Source organism: Perna viridis, chromosome 2 (assembly GCF_037379345.1).
Source record: "Perna viridis isolate PV_CMFRI_1.1 ecotype Kerala chromosome 2, ASM3737934v1, whole genome shotgun sequence".
NCBI lineage: Eukaryota > Metazoa > Mollusca > Bivalvia > Mytilida > Mytilidae > Perna > Perna viridis.
Window position 1 is genome coordinate 56729538 of NC_142446.1, and position 16461 is coordinate 56745998.

General features: G+C 31.9%; 1 protein-coding gene across 2 annotated transcripts in view; it reads right to left on the reverse strand.

The window, feature by feature from the left end:
* Positions 1–930: 930 nt before the first annotated feature.
* Positions 931–16461, reverse strand: part of LOC148626178 (uncharacterized) — a 41860-nt gene continuing 26329 nt past the window's right edge. The window contains exons 16-22 of one of the 2 annotated variants that reach the window (XR_015919996.1): positions 16329–16412; positions 15710–15808; positions 9336–9384; positions 7982–8103; positions 6879–7047; positions 5538–5696; positions 931–1782 (exon numbers count right to left, since the gene is read on the reverse strand). Coding sequence is in view for 1 of the 2 variants with exons in the window: in XM_088569940.1 (XP_088426066.1) it covers positions 6901–7047; positions 7982–8103; positions 9336–9384; positions 15710–15808; positions 16329–16412 (501 nt within the window). In the remaining variant the exon portion in view is untranslated. The remainder of the gene's footprint in view (positions 1783–5537; positions 5697–6878; positions 7048–7981; positions 8104–9335; positions 9385–15709; positions 15809–16328; positions 16413–16461) is intronic. The other variant, XM_088569940.1, reaches the window with a different exon arrangement.

The following is a 16461-nucleotide window of genomic DNA, read 5'->3' on the forward strand; positions in this document are numbered from 1 at the left end:
ACTTTTTATGAAATCAATTTTTGATGAATGTGATGGTTCTTATATATGGGAGACTTGGTGGTATAAAAACAAATCACAAAAAAAAACAAAAAAAAACCGAACGAATGTATGCAAAAGTCGATCTTTCGACGAGTTAGTCTGATGTCGCTCATGCGTTTTCAGAAAGCATGAATGAAGTGTTGCGCAACAGGAGAATATGATTTTAATTGAAGTTGTCGTAGGCTATATCTTTGTTTATAAATACAAGTATATACATGCATATTACTTTCTTTTTCTTCAACTCTAAGGCACGTTTTCAAACTTGTACTTTAATTCACTCACTTCTGTATCTCGAGAATTTATACATTGCTTGGAAGTAAAAGCTTGTGCCATGTCATAATAGTACGTTTTCCGTAGTAGTAGCCGTATAGAAGATCAATGTACGCGATCTATAAAAATATAGTGACAAGTCACTCTTTTTCTTAGTCATCGATAACTCTGAAGATGTATAACACATACACTTGTATAACTAGTTTCGGTATGGCAAGGGAGTAAAGTAGACATAGTATACCAAAATCTTGGACATCTACCTGAAGATGTAATACTGCTGGAGTCACAATCAACTCAGCCTTACCGCGCATTTACTGAGTAATAGAGCGACCCACAAAAAAATACTAATCAGATTTGGTTGTGACTTGATTCGCTCCCTGTGTTTATGTTCACTTCTTCCAGAAATAGGAAATTTTAATACAGACTGTATGTTATATTTTTGACAAATTACAGTGTGATAACACTATATGTGTTGAACCAAGTGATATACATATGACTGTGTCCTGTTGGAACACATTTGAAAATGTAGAATGTTACTATGTCATGTTGGGACATATTTGAAAAAATAGAATGTGACTGTCTTGGTGACGTATGGTAAAGAGTTGAAACTACATCCGAAGAAAAAGCTGATGGTTTATTTCACAACAAAGTATTCTGTCTTGCTAGAGAAGAAAAAGACTACAAATAGAAAGTTCGATAAGAATTTTAGTTCGGACTAATACGATACAATTCTATTTTTTATCTGTAAAGTAAACCGTTCCAAATAAATTCAAACACGCCGCTAATCTAATAATGACTACTTATTTCACTACTCCCTCAACTTCGCCTTGGATCACTCAAAATTATGTTGAAGTGGGTTGTCAATTTAAATGCGATAATATCGGTACTTAATTAAATCCAAAATCTCCATATTTGTCAAAAATCTGAAAGGGCATAAAAATCCAAAATTAAGTAGCAGTAATATAAGTCATGTATGGTCATATATGTTTAAGAAGAACAAAGTAATTATGAAATATCTTGTGAGTCAATAAGATGTAAATATTTTTATTGTTTATAAATGGCCATTAAACGAAGCATCTTTGTCAGCTGTTCCACCTGTTCGGACAGTAAAGAGAGCTACATTTTATTTTCACGATCCACTATTCCATTTTACAAAGATAGCAAGACAATATTCAACATTTACCACAAATTCTAACATCAATGAAAAACACTATTCGCTTATAAAAAGCATAAAATTTATTGTTTCTACACAATATTTATCAACACGATTTTGATCATCTTCTTGAAAAATCCTGCTGTAATGACACATACAAAAATGCACGAATATACAAAACGTGTACCTACAAATAAAAAGGTAGATACGATCCGTGAATTATGTCCATGATACACATTTGTTGCTGGAATTTACTGAAATCTGCTTCATGTTTCTACTGCCGACAACATTGAAATGTCTTTTGGTCCAAAAAAAAAAACCTACAATGATACAAAAAATACTTGTATAGTCAGTATGTAAAAAGGCTCCCTCTAAAGTCGGGGTTCTTCATTCGCGCCCAGGCTTCAGAGGATTATTCGAGTTGTATGATCCAAGACACAGTAGCATTTTTTTTGGAACATACACATTCTGGAAAAATTTATGTCTTCTTCGTTGGTGTCATAAAACGGTCACCATGGTAACAAAATTTAAAATAAATCACAAGTTCAAAAATACAGGCAAGTAAACAAGTAAATACAAAAATACTAATCATATAAATATTGCAAATTTCGGTACGGGGTTAATGTGTTTCAATGAGTAGCCTAGCAGCATTTTAACCAAGTATTTATGAAGTTCAAGATTTAAATAAATGTATACACAAAAATACTCAAAAATCAGAAATATCAAAAAACAGGAAACTAAAATAGATGAGTGCTACCAAAGTATGTCAAAAGAGATACAATATTTTAGCGCCATGTTTAATACAAGGGATGAATAAATCGTGAATTACAACTCGTGGACTATGATGTTTACTTGGTAGCAATGTTAGATCACATTAAATAATTGTAACGTTACCATCTCTCACAAAAACAAATCAAATTGTGTTTGGAATTTCATTACGGTTGATTTGGTTATTCATAATCAAAGTACTAATGATGTTTCTCCAAAACGTGGAGTCATGTCAAGTTAAGATAAACCAGATGTAAACAACATTAGCAATATTCGGAATAAGAAAAAAGAATCTCAATACAACAGCATCCATTTTTTCAAAGATAATGTAAATGAATTACCAAATTTATAGTTTTATTTTCAATTTAGAATTGAGAGAAATCACTTGTGGAGAAAAAACGTTAAACACGCATTCAAGTTAAGCCATTGTTCTTTCAATGTATATTGCAAACACTGGCTGTTACACTTCCGTCCCTGAACACTTTGGCACCACAGCATTTGATTATAAAATGTTTTTTTTCCAAATCTCAACTACAAAACAAATTAGATTCACCTTCCCAGACAATTTAAATTTGACTACAGACTTAACAACACCTGCATTGAAGAAAGATATATTTATACGACCCTGCAATGCTGAGGATCATTCACACATTATCTGTTTGAAATGACAATGATATATACTATAAGTCATTTTCAGCTTTATAAACAGTTAAATTTTATTATAAACACCATTTGGTTTGTATATAAATATCGTATTACTTTAATTATCGTCTTCTTTTAGCTTGGTGTATCTATATCAACAAGGCAATTGTATCTACTTCAAAATCGTTCAATTATACAAAACTTCTTTAAGATAGAAGTAAAGTTTATACAATTTTATTCTATAAATCTAATGTTGCTCCGTTTGATTTGAACCAAAATCGTTTAACGAGGGCTGGCGAATATCCGTCAGAATGTTAAGTCGTTCATGACATCTCTAAAAATCACTCCTTCCCGTCGATCACGTACCGAGGATGCAATAGCCCTTCAATGAATTCTCATTCCAACGTCAAGTTGGTTCTAATGTGCTTATTTCAATTTCTCCTCCATTTTGTAACTGACAAATTCATCAAAGTTATTTTGAGTTGTAAATGGGGAGATGATTTACAGTGAGACCTTTCTGACCTGATCCATTATAATCCGAAAACCTGTCTAAATTAAACATTTATAAAGTTCAGACTACCTTTATACAAATTTAAATGTATTTTAAACCGTGGTAAACCGAACACATTCTTTTTAAGTCCAAAGACGTTCAGTTTAGACAGGTTTCACTGTGTTTGTTTCTGGCCCATTCCCACCAGTGAACAAATCAATTGTGTGCATTTTCCTAGACAAGAACTTTTTTTATCCACAAGGAAGCTTGCAAGTTGATACATACAGGGTAAAAACTTCTTTATAGGACGATATCAAATTCAAGCACAAACATCGTAAGCATATTTCTTCTTACAAGACCGAGATTTTGGTCAATCTCGTTATCGTGGCAACATTTATATATTCTGATAAGCCATCAAAACTAATTTTACGTGTGGTCCAATAAAAGAAATTAAATTAAAACCTCTACTTTGCACTCATTTGAAATTAACACTTGTAAGCTGTTTTCCTTCGCCTGGCGAATATCAGTCACCATACTGAGTAGTAATTTGTCAGAATGAGAGGAAAACAGCACTAAAATTACATCGCTGTAAATTTAGCCATCATCACATCAGAAGGCGCGTTATAAAGTGACATATATTTACTTCTGACAAGTTAATAGTGGCTATACATCACACTCTCAATCATACCCACATCAACTTGGATTACGATAACTTATCCCTCATTAGGAGTTTAATTGGCAATAAAACTTCCAATCTCCCTTTATCAACTTTACTAAATTATTAAGCTATTCTTTATATTTCTATTTTTTCTTTTCAATGTCGACATTAACTTGGTTTAAAATATCAACTTTACTAATGGTATACACTTAATATCACCATTTCCTCCAGATGGGATCTGTTGGAGAAAACTTTGGTAAATAAATGCTATCTGAACACCCACAAAGTCAAGATAGTTCTTAGAAATAGTTTTATTCCAATTTTTTAAAGTATGACAACTATCGCAATTTTCAAGTAAATATTTATTGATAGAAGTATGTAATTAATGATAATACTTAATCTGTTATCACGTCCATCACTCAAATAAATTAATATCATTTTATTGCATAAAATTGTCTAGATCAACTTTGATAACAGGACAGCTTTATTTCTTTAAATCGATTCCACAAAAGATAAAGTCATTAATTACACTTTTGATTTTTGCAGCTTCAAAATTTGAACAAGGATAAAGAAACAACAGAATATACTCATATTCAGAAGATCCCTAAAATTACCATAAAGGTATAATTTATACCAGTCTGACATGAGGAAGGGAAGCTCCAGTTATAACCAGTTATTTCCCTATATAATCAACCTAACTATTTTACTCTTTTATGAATAGTTTCACTTTATTTATTTTGGGGCCTTTTACAGCTTGCTTTACGGTATAGGTTTTGCCCATCACTGAAGACCATGTGGTGACCTGTAGAAGTTTTACAGCTTGCTTTATGGTATAGGTTTTGCCCATCATTGAAGACCATGTGGTGACCTGCAGAAGTTTTACAGCTTGCTTTAAGGGTTTTGCCCATCGCTGAAGACCATGTGGTGACCCGTAGAAGTTTAATTGTTTGTTGCTTGGCTTTTGGTGGATGACTGTCTCATTGGCAATCATACCACATCTCCTATTTTAATTTGGTAAGCCAAATCGGGAGGCTTTGAACCACCTATGCAATACAACAGTAAAATTACAAAACCTATCCCATTAAAAACATTTAATGTCCAGTCATGGGTCTTAGTGTGTTAATACTGTTTACAAAAAATGGGTATAGGACACAAAAAAAATCTAAACAGAGGAAAATTATTATCATTTGTACACAAAGGAAAGATGATGACATTCAACAACCTTAAGTTTTTGTAAGAATCAGGCAAAGTGGAAAAAAATCAGAAACATGCATGTCCAAACCCCACCAATCTGACAATATAATTTCATTTAAGGATGCTTTTCTGTTTGAAAAGACAATTATTTGATCTCTGCATCACTGGATTTGTTCAGAAATTTTTCAATAGAATGTTAGAAAAATGAGGTTTTAGACAGTTATCTACCCTTGAAATGTTCATTTTGAGTGCATTTCAGTGAAATTATAGTGAAATTATAACTCAATGCACCAACATTGATGTGGAAAATAGTGTCGGTTTACCTTGCTTCTAATGGTGCAACTAGTCCATATAAACTTTCAAAATGGTGGGTTTTTCATACCGTGTTTCAACCAATAGCTGATTCTACAGAGACTGACACATAAATGGTGAGCACATCTTTATTGACATTGACTTGAACAACTAATGAATGGCCTGTTATTCTGAAAGGTCAAAATGTTACATTACACCCAAGAATTAGCAACTAAACTTATAAGAAGACATCTAGCAAAATACCTACTGTGAAAGTACTATTGTTCATGGGGTACCAATTTCGTAATTTTCGTGGGTAGGCCAAAACGCGAAATTTGGTTCCCAAGAAAGGAGATTTCCATTGATGTGTATACTGAAAACCTCAAAACCACGAATTCAAGAATCCATGAACTTGCGTTTTTTCCCTAATCCACAAAAATTGATATCCACGAATTAAAATACTTCCACAGTATACATGTGTTTCAGGGAGTAACTTCTGATCAGCAGCAAATAGAACCAATCAGAGGAGAAGATCGAGATCCAAAAATTAATTATATATAAGAAGTACATAAAGCCAAAAATATCAGAATAGAAGCAAAATCTGGCACCTACAATTTCTACCAAGTGCAATACAAGGAATAAGGCCTCAGTGTTTTAGAATTTTGAGATACTGGAAATTTGGAGATTTTTTTAGTCAAACAAGTCTGACTACTAGACTGGTGAATACTCTACAAATGCATATCCAGAATTTATAAATTAAAACAACCTGAAGTTTAGACTATACGACTTGAGTGAAGCCAATATTCAATAAAATAATGTACTGCAGGATTAATCAATATACCTGGTAGCAATAGTCATGCATACCTATATTAACAGTGTTATACATTGCTCATGGGCTATCGTGTCAGTCAGCTAATAAAAGTTTCTATTGACAATTTAACGTTCAGATTCAAATTTTCACAGGAAGACCTGAGGTGCTTCCTATTTATGTACTTTGTTCCACTTCACCCATAAAGTCATATGTCTCAAGATGACATACCAGATATGAAAGAAAGCTGGTTTGTACCAGCTTAAAGGAAAACAAGCCAGATAAATGGACGTTTGTATACATATTTGTATAGTCAGTAGGTGCATTTAGTCACTAGACTTGTTCCAAGTAAGGTTTTTTGTATAAATACAAGATACTAATGGATTAGAACATGAAAAAAACCCAGGCACAGTCTGATTTTTTGTTGAAAATACTGTGCAGAATGCTATATATATATATATACTGAGAGTGAATGTGAGTGTTCCCTATATACCACAACGATTTTGATAACTGAGGTTATTCTTGCAATTCAGTTCAGTCTAACATTAAAAAAAAAAGTATATACCTTTTTATTGCTAAAATTGTCATTAAAAATATTTAGTTCTGTTGAGCTGTCTGTCTGCAAAAGAATCGTCAGTAATTCTTTCCCAGTCTCGCTGGGTTTGTCCAACGACAAATCCGATGTCTCGTCTTCTTGACTGTAATTTTCTTTCCTCGATGTCTGCCCATCTGACCTAAATATAAATAAAAAAAATTTTAAAAAATCTTTCAAAATAAAAAAAAATATTCTTACATAAGATCAGAGTAAACTGTAAATAAATCTGAGTGATGAACTTCACTTCAGAGATATTTCTTTTCTTCAAAATATTACCAGAGGTGAAATATTAATTAAATGATGAACTGTCAGCATAGGCATAATAACTTAATACTCCAAAAATTAACATCCACCTGCTAGTCTTAAACTTATCCTGCGTCAATCAAACTGGAGATATCACTTTTATTTAGGCATACCATCTAAATATTACTTGATGAACTTTAATAACTAAAATGCGTTTCTAAAAGAGAAATGGTGATTTCATTACTGAAACTTATGATCATTAAAGAAGATTGAGATATTGATTATTTAGGATTATACATTTTGTTTCAAAACTACAAATTGTGAGCAAAGGGAAGTAATTTCTAATCAGTTCTAAAATTCAGTTCTGTATAAATAACTTTTAAAAAGGTCCAGTTGAGTTAAAAACAACAACATAAAATAAAGTATATCAATAAGAGATGAATAATAGGATAATTAATTGGTAAGAGTGAATAACCAAAATATGACCATGAGTGCCAAAGAATGCCTAGATTTAGCGAGCATGCAGAACTTGTGTTCTTGGCACCAGTGATCATATTTTGGTCATTCATGGTAACCAATTGATTATCGTATTTATTACATAGCTTTCCTCTATATTTCATTGCTGTTTTCAACATAAATTTTAAAATTTTGTGAACAGTGTATTGATATTCATGGTGTGATGTTTTGTGACATCTTAGCCGAGGAAAAGTGCAAGAGTGAAATTAATCAATTTATTTCACAGTGTGAATAATTAAAAATTTTAACACTAAAAATATTTGGTAAATCACTGCTATCTATATAATAATCAATAAAAAATTGAAGAAACTTACTCTTTTCTGTCCAGGTGCCAGTGGTCTAGTGTCATAATCATCAGGCAATTGTAAAAAGTCTTCCATTGTTTGGTGAACTGGGGCTATCTTCTTATTGTTGTGAATTAAACCATCCAATTTATCTATGTCATACAATACACAAAAACAAATAATAATAATGATAAAAGAAACTATAATCTTACCTAATGCAATAATAAAGAATGCTGACATACACTAGTACATGTAATACAAAACTACCATATATTCATTCTATATTTTCGTTTCAAACCTTCTCACCAGGTCTTTAGCAGGCATTATACATGTACATGTAATAATCAATCTCTTTCCATTCTTCCCACTTCAGTATCCTTAAATACTGTCAACTGTTGATAAATTTTAATGAAACTTGGCAGAAATGTTCAATGCGACTCCATTTTCGATTTTTGATTCTGAAGAATTTAGGGTTTTCATAATCACATCATAGACATTGTCACTGGTTCTGGTTGTGGATAGCCAAGTTTTGAAATTATATTCTTATACTGTAATAGTACTTTAATTCATGGATACCAATTTTCATGACTTGGGGAAGAAACAAATTCAAGTTCGTGGATACTTGAATATGTGGTTATAAGGTTTTCAGAATACATATCAATTGGATTCTCTATTCGTTTGGAACCATATTTCATGGTTTGGCCTTCCCACGAAAATAATGAAAATTGGTACCCCACGAACAATAGTACTTTCGCAGTACTTCAAAACACACTTCAGGAATGAATTAAAGTTCTTACAAGTATATGTAGTATTCTAGAATTGTTTGTGTTTTCAGTAATCAATGAAAAGTGCATAATATGATCCAGTTTCCACACCATCTGAACTGTATCTTCTAAATTAATGAACCAATTTCCGTAAGAAAGTAATTATTCAGTATTCAGAATTTACTTTCCCTAACAAATCCCTTACTCTGTGTACATACCAGAATGCAATGTATGAAACTTTTTTTTATATTCTTCTTGCCAAATCGGTCTTCAATTTTAACCAGCCAAAATAAAATTTTACTTGCCAGCTTGGTTTAAGAACAACACTTAAACACCTGAGCATGAAGTGGCAGATATGTTTTATGATGTAAAAGATGAACTAAACCGTATTGTTAATATTATAGAAGCCAGGATAGGCCGTACACAGGATTTTAGAAAGAGGGTGATACATTTAAAGGCCAAGAGTCTTTCTTCAAAGATGTCACGATTGAATCAAAACCATTAGTTTAATAGTCCTTAATGGTTTTCAAAGGGGGAAGTGATTGCACCCTCTATTGACTACAATTCTATTCCATTTAATATCAATATGAAATTGATTTGATAAGATAAGCAATGATTACCTAACTGTTTTCCAGATGGCTCTATTTCCCATTTACTTTTCTTGTATCCCTATGAAGACATAAAATATCTAGCACATGTATTAATTATTACACTTTAGGAAACACTTTCTTTAGTCTCTAAAAAAAACTAATACTAATACATTAGAACAGAGAAATACCAACATGTAAAATGTATAACAGAATATTAAAATCACTATCTGTAACACTTGAGGTTACTTCAATTAAAGTCCAGCAAAAATGTAAAATAATGAAGAAGAAAAACTCTGAATAGATGGATATCAATGAAATGTTCTACTGTGAATACATTTGCAGAAGTTACCAAGATGGAGGAGATGGTGGCTATTCATTTGAAGATGTTTAATACAAGACATGTAATGAAAAAAACGTATAGGATTTTAATGGGGAACAAAAAAATCAAATTGCTATTCAGTTATTCAGTAATTCAGGTGTATAAGGTAGAAATGGGGTCATTGGCTATTTGCCGTTTAGGAATTAAAATGATGTCGTTTTTTTTTCAGTCTTATGGAATAATTCCATAATTTTTTAAATCTTTTCTACATCAGAATATATAGGAGAAGATGCAAAAAAATATAACTTTTCAATGAAAAAATACCAAATAAACTTTCTTTACTGCTTTGAAAAATCTTTACAATGTTGTTAAAGACCACAAAAAAATGGATAGGAGCATACTTCTGCAAAGTCCTACAAGAAAAAGAAATATTTCCCTGTATAAATGAGGTTAATCCATCAGAGCTATACCTGAAACACACAAATAAAAATATGTATAAATTTAACTCATCATCACATTCTGTGTAAGAATCTGGCAATGAGTGGCATATCATTTTTTCTTAATTAGGTCTTCTTTTGCCTCAAATATATTCAAATTTATCTAGAAAACAACTGAAAAGCCATTTAAATTTATCCTGAAGCATTGGTGACATAGATATTTTTTGACTGCTTATATAAGGAAAAAGTTTAGGAAAATTTTCCTACCATTTTTCCATAGTGTATTTCAACTAAACTTGTCCTATCAATATCTTACAAAGGCTAACTTTTCAAACACTTTGACAGTAATGTTTTGAGGTTACGGGGTATAAATACTTGGATAATGCAATAAAATCTCTGTGTATTGTACTGTGTAATAGCCATCAGATTAGTTAAGAAAAAATTTACTGGTCCGACAGGAATTTTACCAGCCTCAGACAAGCAGACTGTTTTTTAATTCTACCCCATCAACAAACAATCATTACTGTGTTGCAATCACTCTTATCTGGCTTAAAATCTGTAAAATGTGAGTTCTGTGATGAGTACCTTTTTTCCAACATGTCATGTTATATTTCCAAAATGGAGATGATCAGGTACAACTGTTGGCAGTATCAGTTCAAAAGTGCAATTGTATACTCTTTTGAAAATTCACAACTAATACCAGTATGAAAGTAATTTAAATTGGAAACAATATCCATAGTAAGCATTTATCTGATTTTATATATATATTTTTTTAATTTCCATGCTACTGAACATTTTTCATTGTGAACTGACTTGGCAGTCGGACCAGCTAATTAAGACCAAGTATGAATTAATTGTATACAATACGGTAACGTAAATAAAAATTGTTAAAATACTAGAGGCTCAAGAGAGCTTGAATTGCTCACCTGGTTAACCATTTGCTTATTTGAAAAACTTGAGGAATGAGACAGGTCAAGTTGAGATCAACTAAAATTATTCATAGCATTTTCATGACCTGAACCAGAATTTTGCTAAAGGCAACAGTTTTTAAATTTTTTTCCAAAACCTGTCTTATGACCCTTAAGTTCCATTTTTAGTATAGGCAGCCATATCTATTCACTGATTAAAAATCACAACAATCATTTTGAGCACAATACACTAAAGAACTATTATGCTAATTTTCATTCAATGATCTTAAATGGTTTTAGAAAAGATTTTCAAAGTTGTACATGTGAAGAAGAAAAAACAACAAAAAAACTGTTTCAGGGGTCATAACACCTATATTAGTCAATGAATGGGTTTGAAAATTTTGGCATAGGTCCTTCTGATGATGCTTAACAATTTTACCCATGCCAGAAATTTGCTAAAGGCAATGGTTTTTGAGTTATTTGCAAAAAACTGCCATCTGACCACTATGTTCTATTTTTAGTAACAGCGGCCATGTTTTTTCATGGATCAAAAATCCATACAGTCATTTTGTGCAGAACACCCTAAGGAATAATCATGCCAAGTTTAAAACCTGTCAGTCAAGTAGTTTCAGAGGAGAAGATCTTTTAAAATTTGTCCACGACAACGACGACGGATGCCAAGTGATGGCATAAGCTCACATGGCCTTCGGCCAGGTGAGCTAAAAAGGTACTGGTCAATTATTGTATTTAATTTGGTGGTGCAGATAGGATGGACATTTTTTTCAATTGTGAAGAAAATGAGGCTTTCTGAAACACTTAATCTAGAAAAATGTAAAATAACATTAATTGCTGAAAATAATATGAAATAGAAAGTAAATATTTTTAACTTTATCCAACCGGCTTTCCAATAATATGAAATGTTCATTTACCATCACTAACTTTACACTCAGTAGTGCAAACAATCTGCTTAGACTGTAAGACCTGAAGCTGAAGATAAAATGCTAATCTATTACATAATTCAGGGGCATAGCTAGGCCTGTTTTATTTGTAGGCAAAATTACGGTGAGGGGTCTTGGGGGGGGGGGGTCACTCAAGGCCCCCCATGAGTCATTGCATAAAACCTTTATTTCATCTTTAAAATGTGTTTTTATTTTTGTTACTTTTTCCGAAAGTACGCAACTGCGTATTTGCATATAGGCAGCTAAGCCCCTGTGATTCTAATAATAAAATAAGCTGATCTATCAGTTTTACTTTCATGAAAACGTATAATATCCTCCATACAATCTGTTGGTAAAATGTAACCAAATGAGCACTCATACCATTCAGGTTTGGAAGACTTAACAGGCTATAGTATCTTTTAGCTGTAAATCTCTAAATATCTTCAAGTCATTAAAATGTGTAACGTTTTGTGGAGACATACAGGGCTAAGCCTGTTGACATATCCCATAAATCTGGGTTTGTAATGTTAAAACCAAATGTTTTCAGTCTAACAGTTTTTAAACACTAAGACGATGGAATTGTTTTTATAAGAACTACTATGACATATCTTGTATAAAAAACACAAAAAAAAATTAATTTACCGGTAAGAAAAATGGGAACAACCATGCAAGACAACAAAGGTCTTTTGGGAAATTTCTGGTAAGGGGTGTATGTTACCATGATCATGATTCTTGTTTCTTTCTCATCTATTATTTCTGTTCAATACTCTTATGCTTTGTGATAACATTGATGCTTCGGGAAGAGGGGAGGCTTTCTAATTATAAATGAAATGATGTGAATGCATCACCAACATTAAATAGTAGAGCAAGTCTTCTTGAGGAGCCCATACAAAAACTCTAAAGAGCTTGTGTTTAACATCTATGAACCAGAATTAAAGAAATAAAATATCTATTTTTACATCTCAGTCTAAATAAAAAAATATGTAACCATCATTTCATAAACAGATAAACTGCTAGGACGTTAATAGACATATATTTACAAAACCCCTTTCTGCAAATCACAGCAATCCAAGAAATTACATGTTTTCACATTATAAGGGACATACTTATGAACTAGTTTCATTCTTACAGTGAGATATATAGTTAACTTCAGGAAATACAGTTGGTCTTACCTTGATTTTAAGTGAACTTCCTCGGGTAGTTAACTGGAAAATTGACAAAGAGATTAAAACTTTCTATCAAACTTTGATTAAAATACCTATGAAATGATAGAAAGTTTAAATCTCCTAGTTAATTGTACAGTTATATGTACGCATTTCATCACGTAATAATCATTTAATCAAGGAAAGACTAACTCTATTCCCTGAAGTTAACTATATTATATTTAGACATGGAGGAAGTATATTCAAATGAATATAATATGAAAAGTAAAGGATTACTATAATTGGAACTAATACCTTTTGTAATAAGACCTCATGAATATTGGTGATAGATACTGGTCCAAGTATAGTTTTGGTACTCAGCATTTAAATACAAAATCTTTCGGCACTCAGTGTACAACTATTCAACCTTTTGGTATTCAGCATTCAAATATAAAATCTTTTGGTAATGAGTAACAAATATTAAGTCTTTTGGTACTAAGCATTTAAATATAAATTTTTTTGGCATTCAGTAAACAAATATTTAATCTTTTGGTACTCAGTATAAAAATATCTAATATTTTGGTACTCAGTATTCAAATGTAAAATCTTTTGATACTGAGTATACAAAATTAATATAATTATCCATTACTTAAATATGGTTCTTTTGAGGACTTACTCTACAATGCACTGGGAATTAGACAAATCATATCTGATTTCCAGAACCAACATGAATACAAAAAAAGACCGTGATTTTTATACAGTCCAATTCACATATATAAAATAGCAGTAGGACTTGAACTGATCTATTTACAGCCTTTAATGAATAAAACACACACACACAAGGGTCATTAGATCAAGGTACATTTTGTATATGAAAATGTTCTATTCATAACAACAATTAGAACATATTTTCACAGTAATCATATATGTGTGCTGCAACAGTATGATTAAAGCAGCGAAATATCATCAGTAATAATGTATATCTAAAATCAACCTTAAGTTGAGCTACCATAACACTGCAATTACAATTTTAAATCTGCACACAATAGTGGAATCGGGTTTATGCCAGACATGCTTAACTAATTTAAAACAGGGAAAGCGAAATAATCTTGTCTTTTGCTAATAGATTTATGAAATAAACACACAACAGGAGTACAACACTATAACAAGATATTCCATGCCGAGCATTATACTGGATACACCACTTAAAATGGTGTAGTCAACCATAACACTAACATAAAAAGTATTCAGATATTTTATCTAACTTAGCAAATCTAATTCTTATAAAAAAAAATAGTGGGTAAACTAATTAATTTCAATAACAAGACTTCAAAACAGCCAGCTTTGTAAAAAAATTTCCAAAAATCCTCTGTTTTGATCGAAAAGATAATATTTACCTGTTAATACAGGCTAACTAAATGTGTTTAAATCTATGATCTATGCATTTCATCTTATGGTCAATTGGCACCATAATCATATGTAGTTTGTCTTATGGTCCTAATGGGACCTTGATCATATGTATTTAGTCTAATGGTCCATGGACACCTCAGTCAAATGTATCTGGGTCTAATGGTCCTAAGGACACGTTAATCATATGTATTTAGTCTAATGGTCCATGGACACCTTGATCATATGAATTAGGGTCTTATGGTCCTTAGGGCACCTTGATCATATACATTTGGTCTTATGGGCACCTTGATAAATCTATGATAAATGTACTTGGCATGATGGTCCAATGGGCACCTTGATCAAATGATAAGGACTAATAATGATTAAATGACCTAAATTGAGATTTTCCATAAATGCTAGTAATACAGTAGTCAATGTGTGAATAAAGACTATCAAATCTCAATGAAAGACATTCGTAATGACATCCTCAAGGCAAGTCAGACAATGGGGTATGGTCAACATTTATGTCAAATATCTATCTAATTGGTCACTTTGGGCCTTATTTGGGCTTAAAGGAAGTATGTTCACAAATATAGGAAATTTCTATCTTGTTTGTCAGTATACAGGCCATGTATGAAGTATGGTCAACCAATATGGGAAATATCTATCTAATTGGTCAGTTTGGGCCTTATATATGCATAATAAGAGGTATAGTTAACGAATATGGGAAACTGATCAGTATGCGGGCCTTGTATGAAGTATGGTCAACCGATATGGGAAAGTTTTATCTAACATTATCTATCTTCTGCAATAAATAATGGACATTGGAGTTTGCCTGGGATACTGTGTAGTCGTGCTTTCCATTATACGATTCTTTCATACCCTGTGGTTTGTAGACTACATACCAGACGAACGGGAAGTATAAGTAATGAAAGTTGGTTTGTACTGGATAATGGAAGACAACAGCATGTATAAAAGTCAACGCTCATTCATTGTTTTTCTGTCTACATACTGTAGAGATGACATGTATGGAGATACTTATAGCTGTAAGCTTAGGCATTTATAAAATAAGCCAACTTACCTCATGCCTTATCTGAAAGCAAACGTAAACCATCATTTATTAGAGTCACTTACCTTATGTTTCTGAAAGGACAAAATAATAATTAGAATTTCCTAACATTTATCTAAAACTTACTCACCCTTACTGCTACCTACAAACAAACAAAAGGTGAAGACATTAGTTTCTCCTTTATTTCAACCAATAGACTTACCCCAAACTTGATATCAGAATCTTCATCACTTTCTTCTTTCTTCCTTTTCTCAGTAGATGTGGAAGCTGGCTTAACATCATCTTCTAAATCCATCTCAACCTATATAAGTAAAAAAATTAAATATGATACTTATCATACAGTAACTGATTATCAAAGTCAGAACAAAGAGGGGGCATTTTTTCATAGAAAAAAAATTCATGAAAATGCACCTGAGTCTACAGAAATATTGAAAACTTTCTTGAGCTAATAAAAGGCTGAACTATTTTCTTCACTTATGGTGGTATGTAAAGTACAATACTTCATATCAAGGTTTTTTACAACCCAGGGAACTGCCTACAAATCTTCACTTTTTAATATATCACCATATAATTTTAAACTTGAAATAGATTTGAGGACATTTTTAACAAAGAGTGAAAGCTGGCACTGGATCTAAATCTGGTTTCATAAATAATCTCTGAATATGTTTTAAGATTTTCCTCCAATCCTTCCTCAACTCAAATTTCTACCAATCAGATCACTTGAATTTGAAGATTTGAGGAAAAACTCCGGATCTGAGGAAATTCTCAACATGAGATTTTTTTTTTATTAAACCCAGGCCTGAACTGATGATAAAGTGTACCTCTTGTATTGACACTTCCTGAAGTATGGGTCTAATATCAAGTCTCAGGTAATGTTTAGGTGTTTCTTGCCAACCTTTGTCAATCTGAAAAATAATTTATGTAATTCAAAATATGCATGGCAGAAGCCTTATT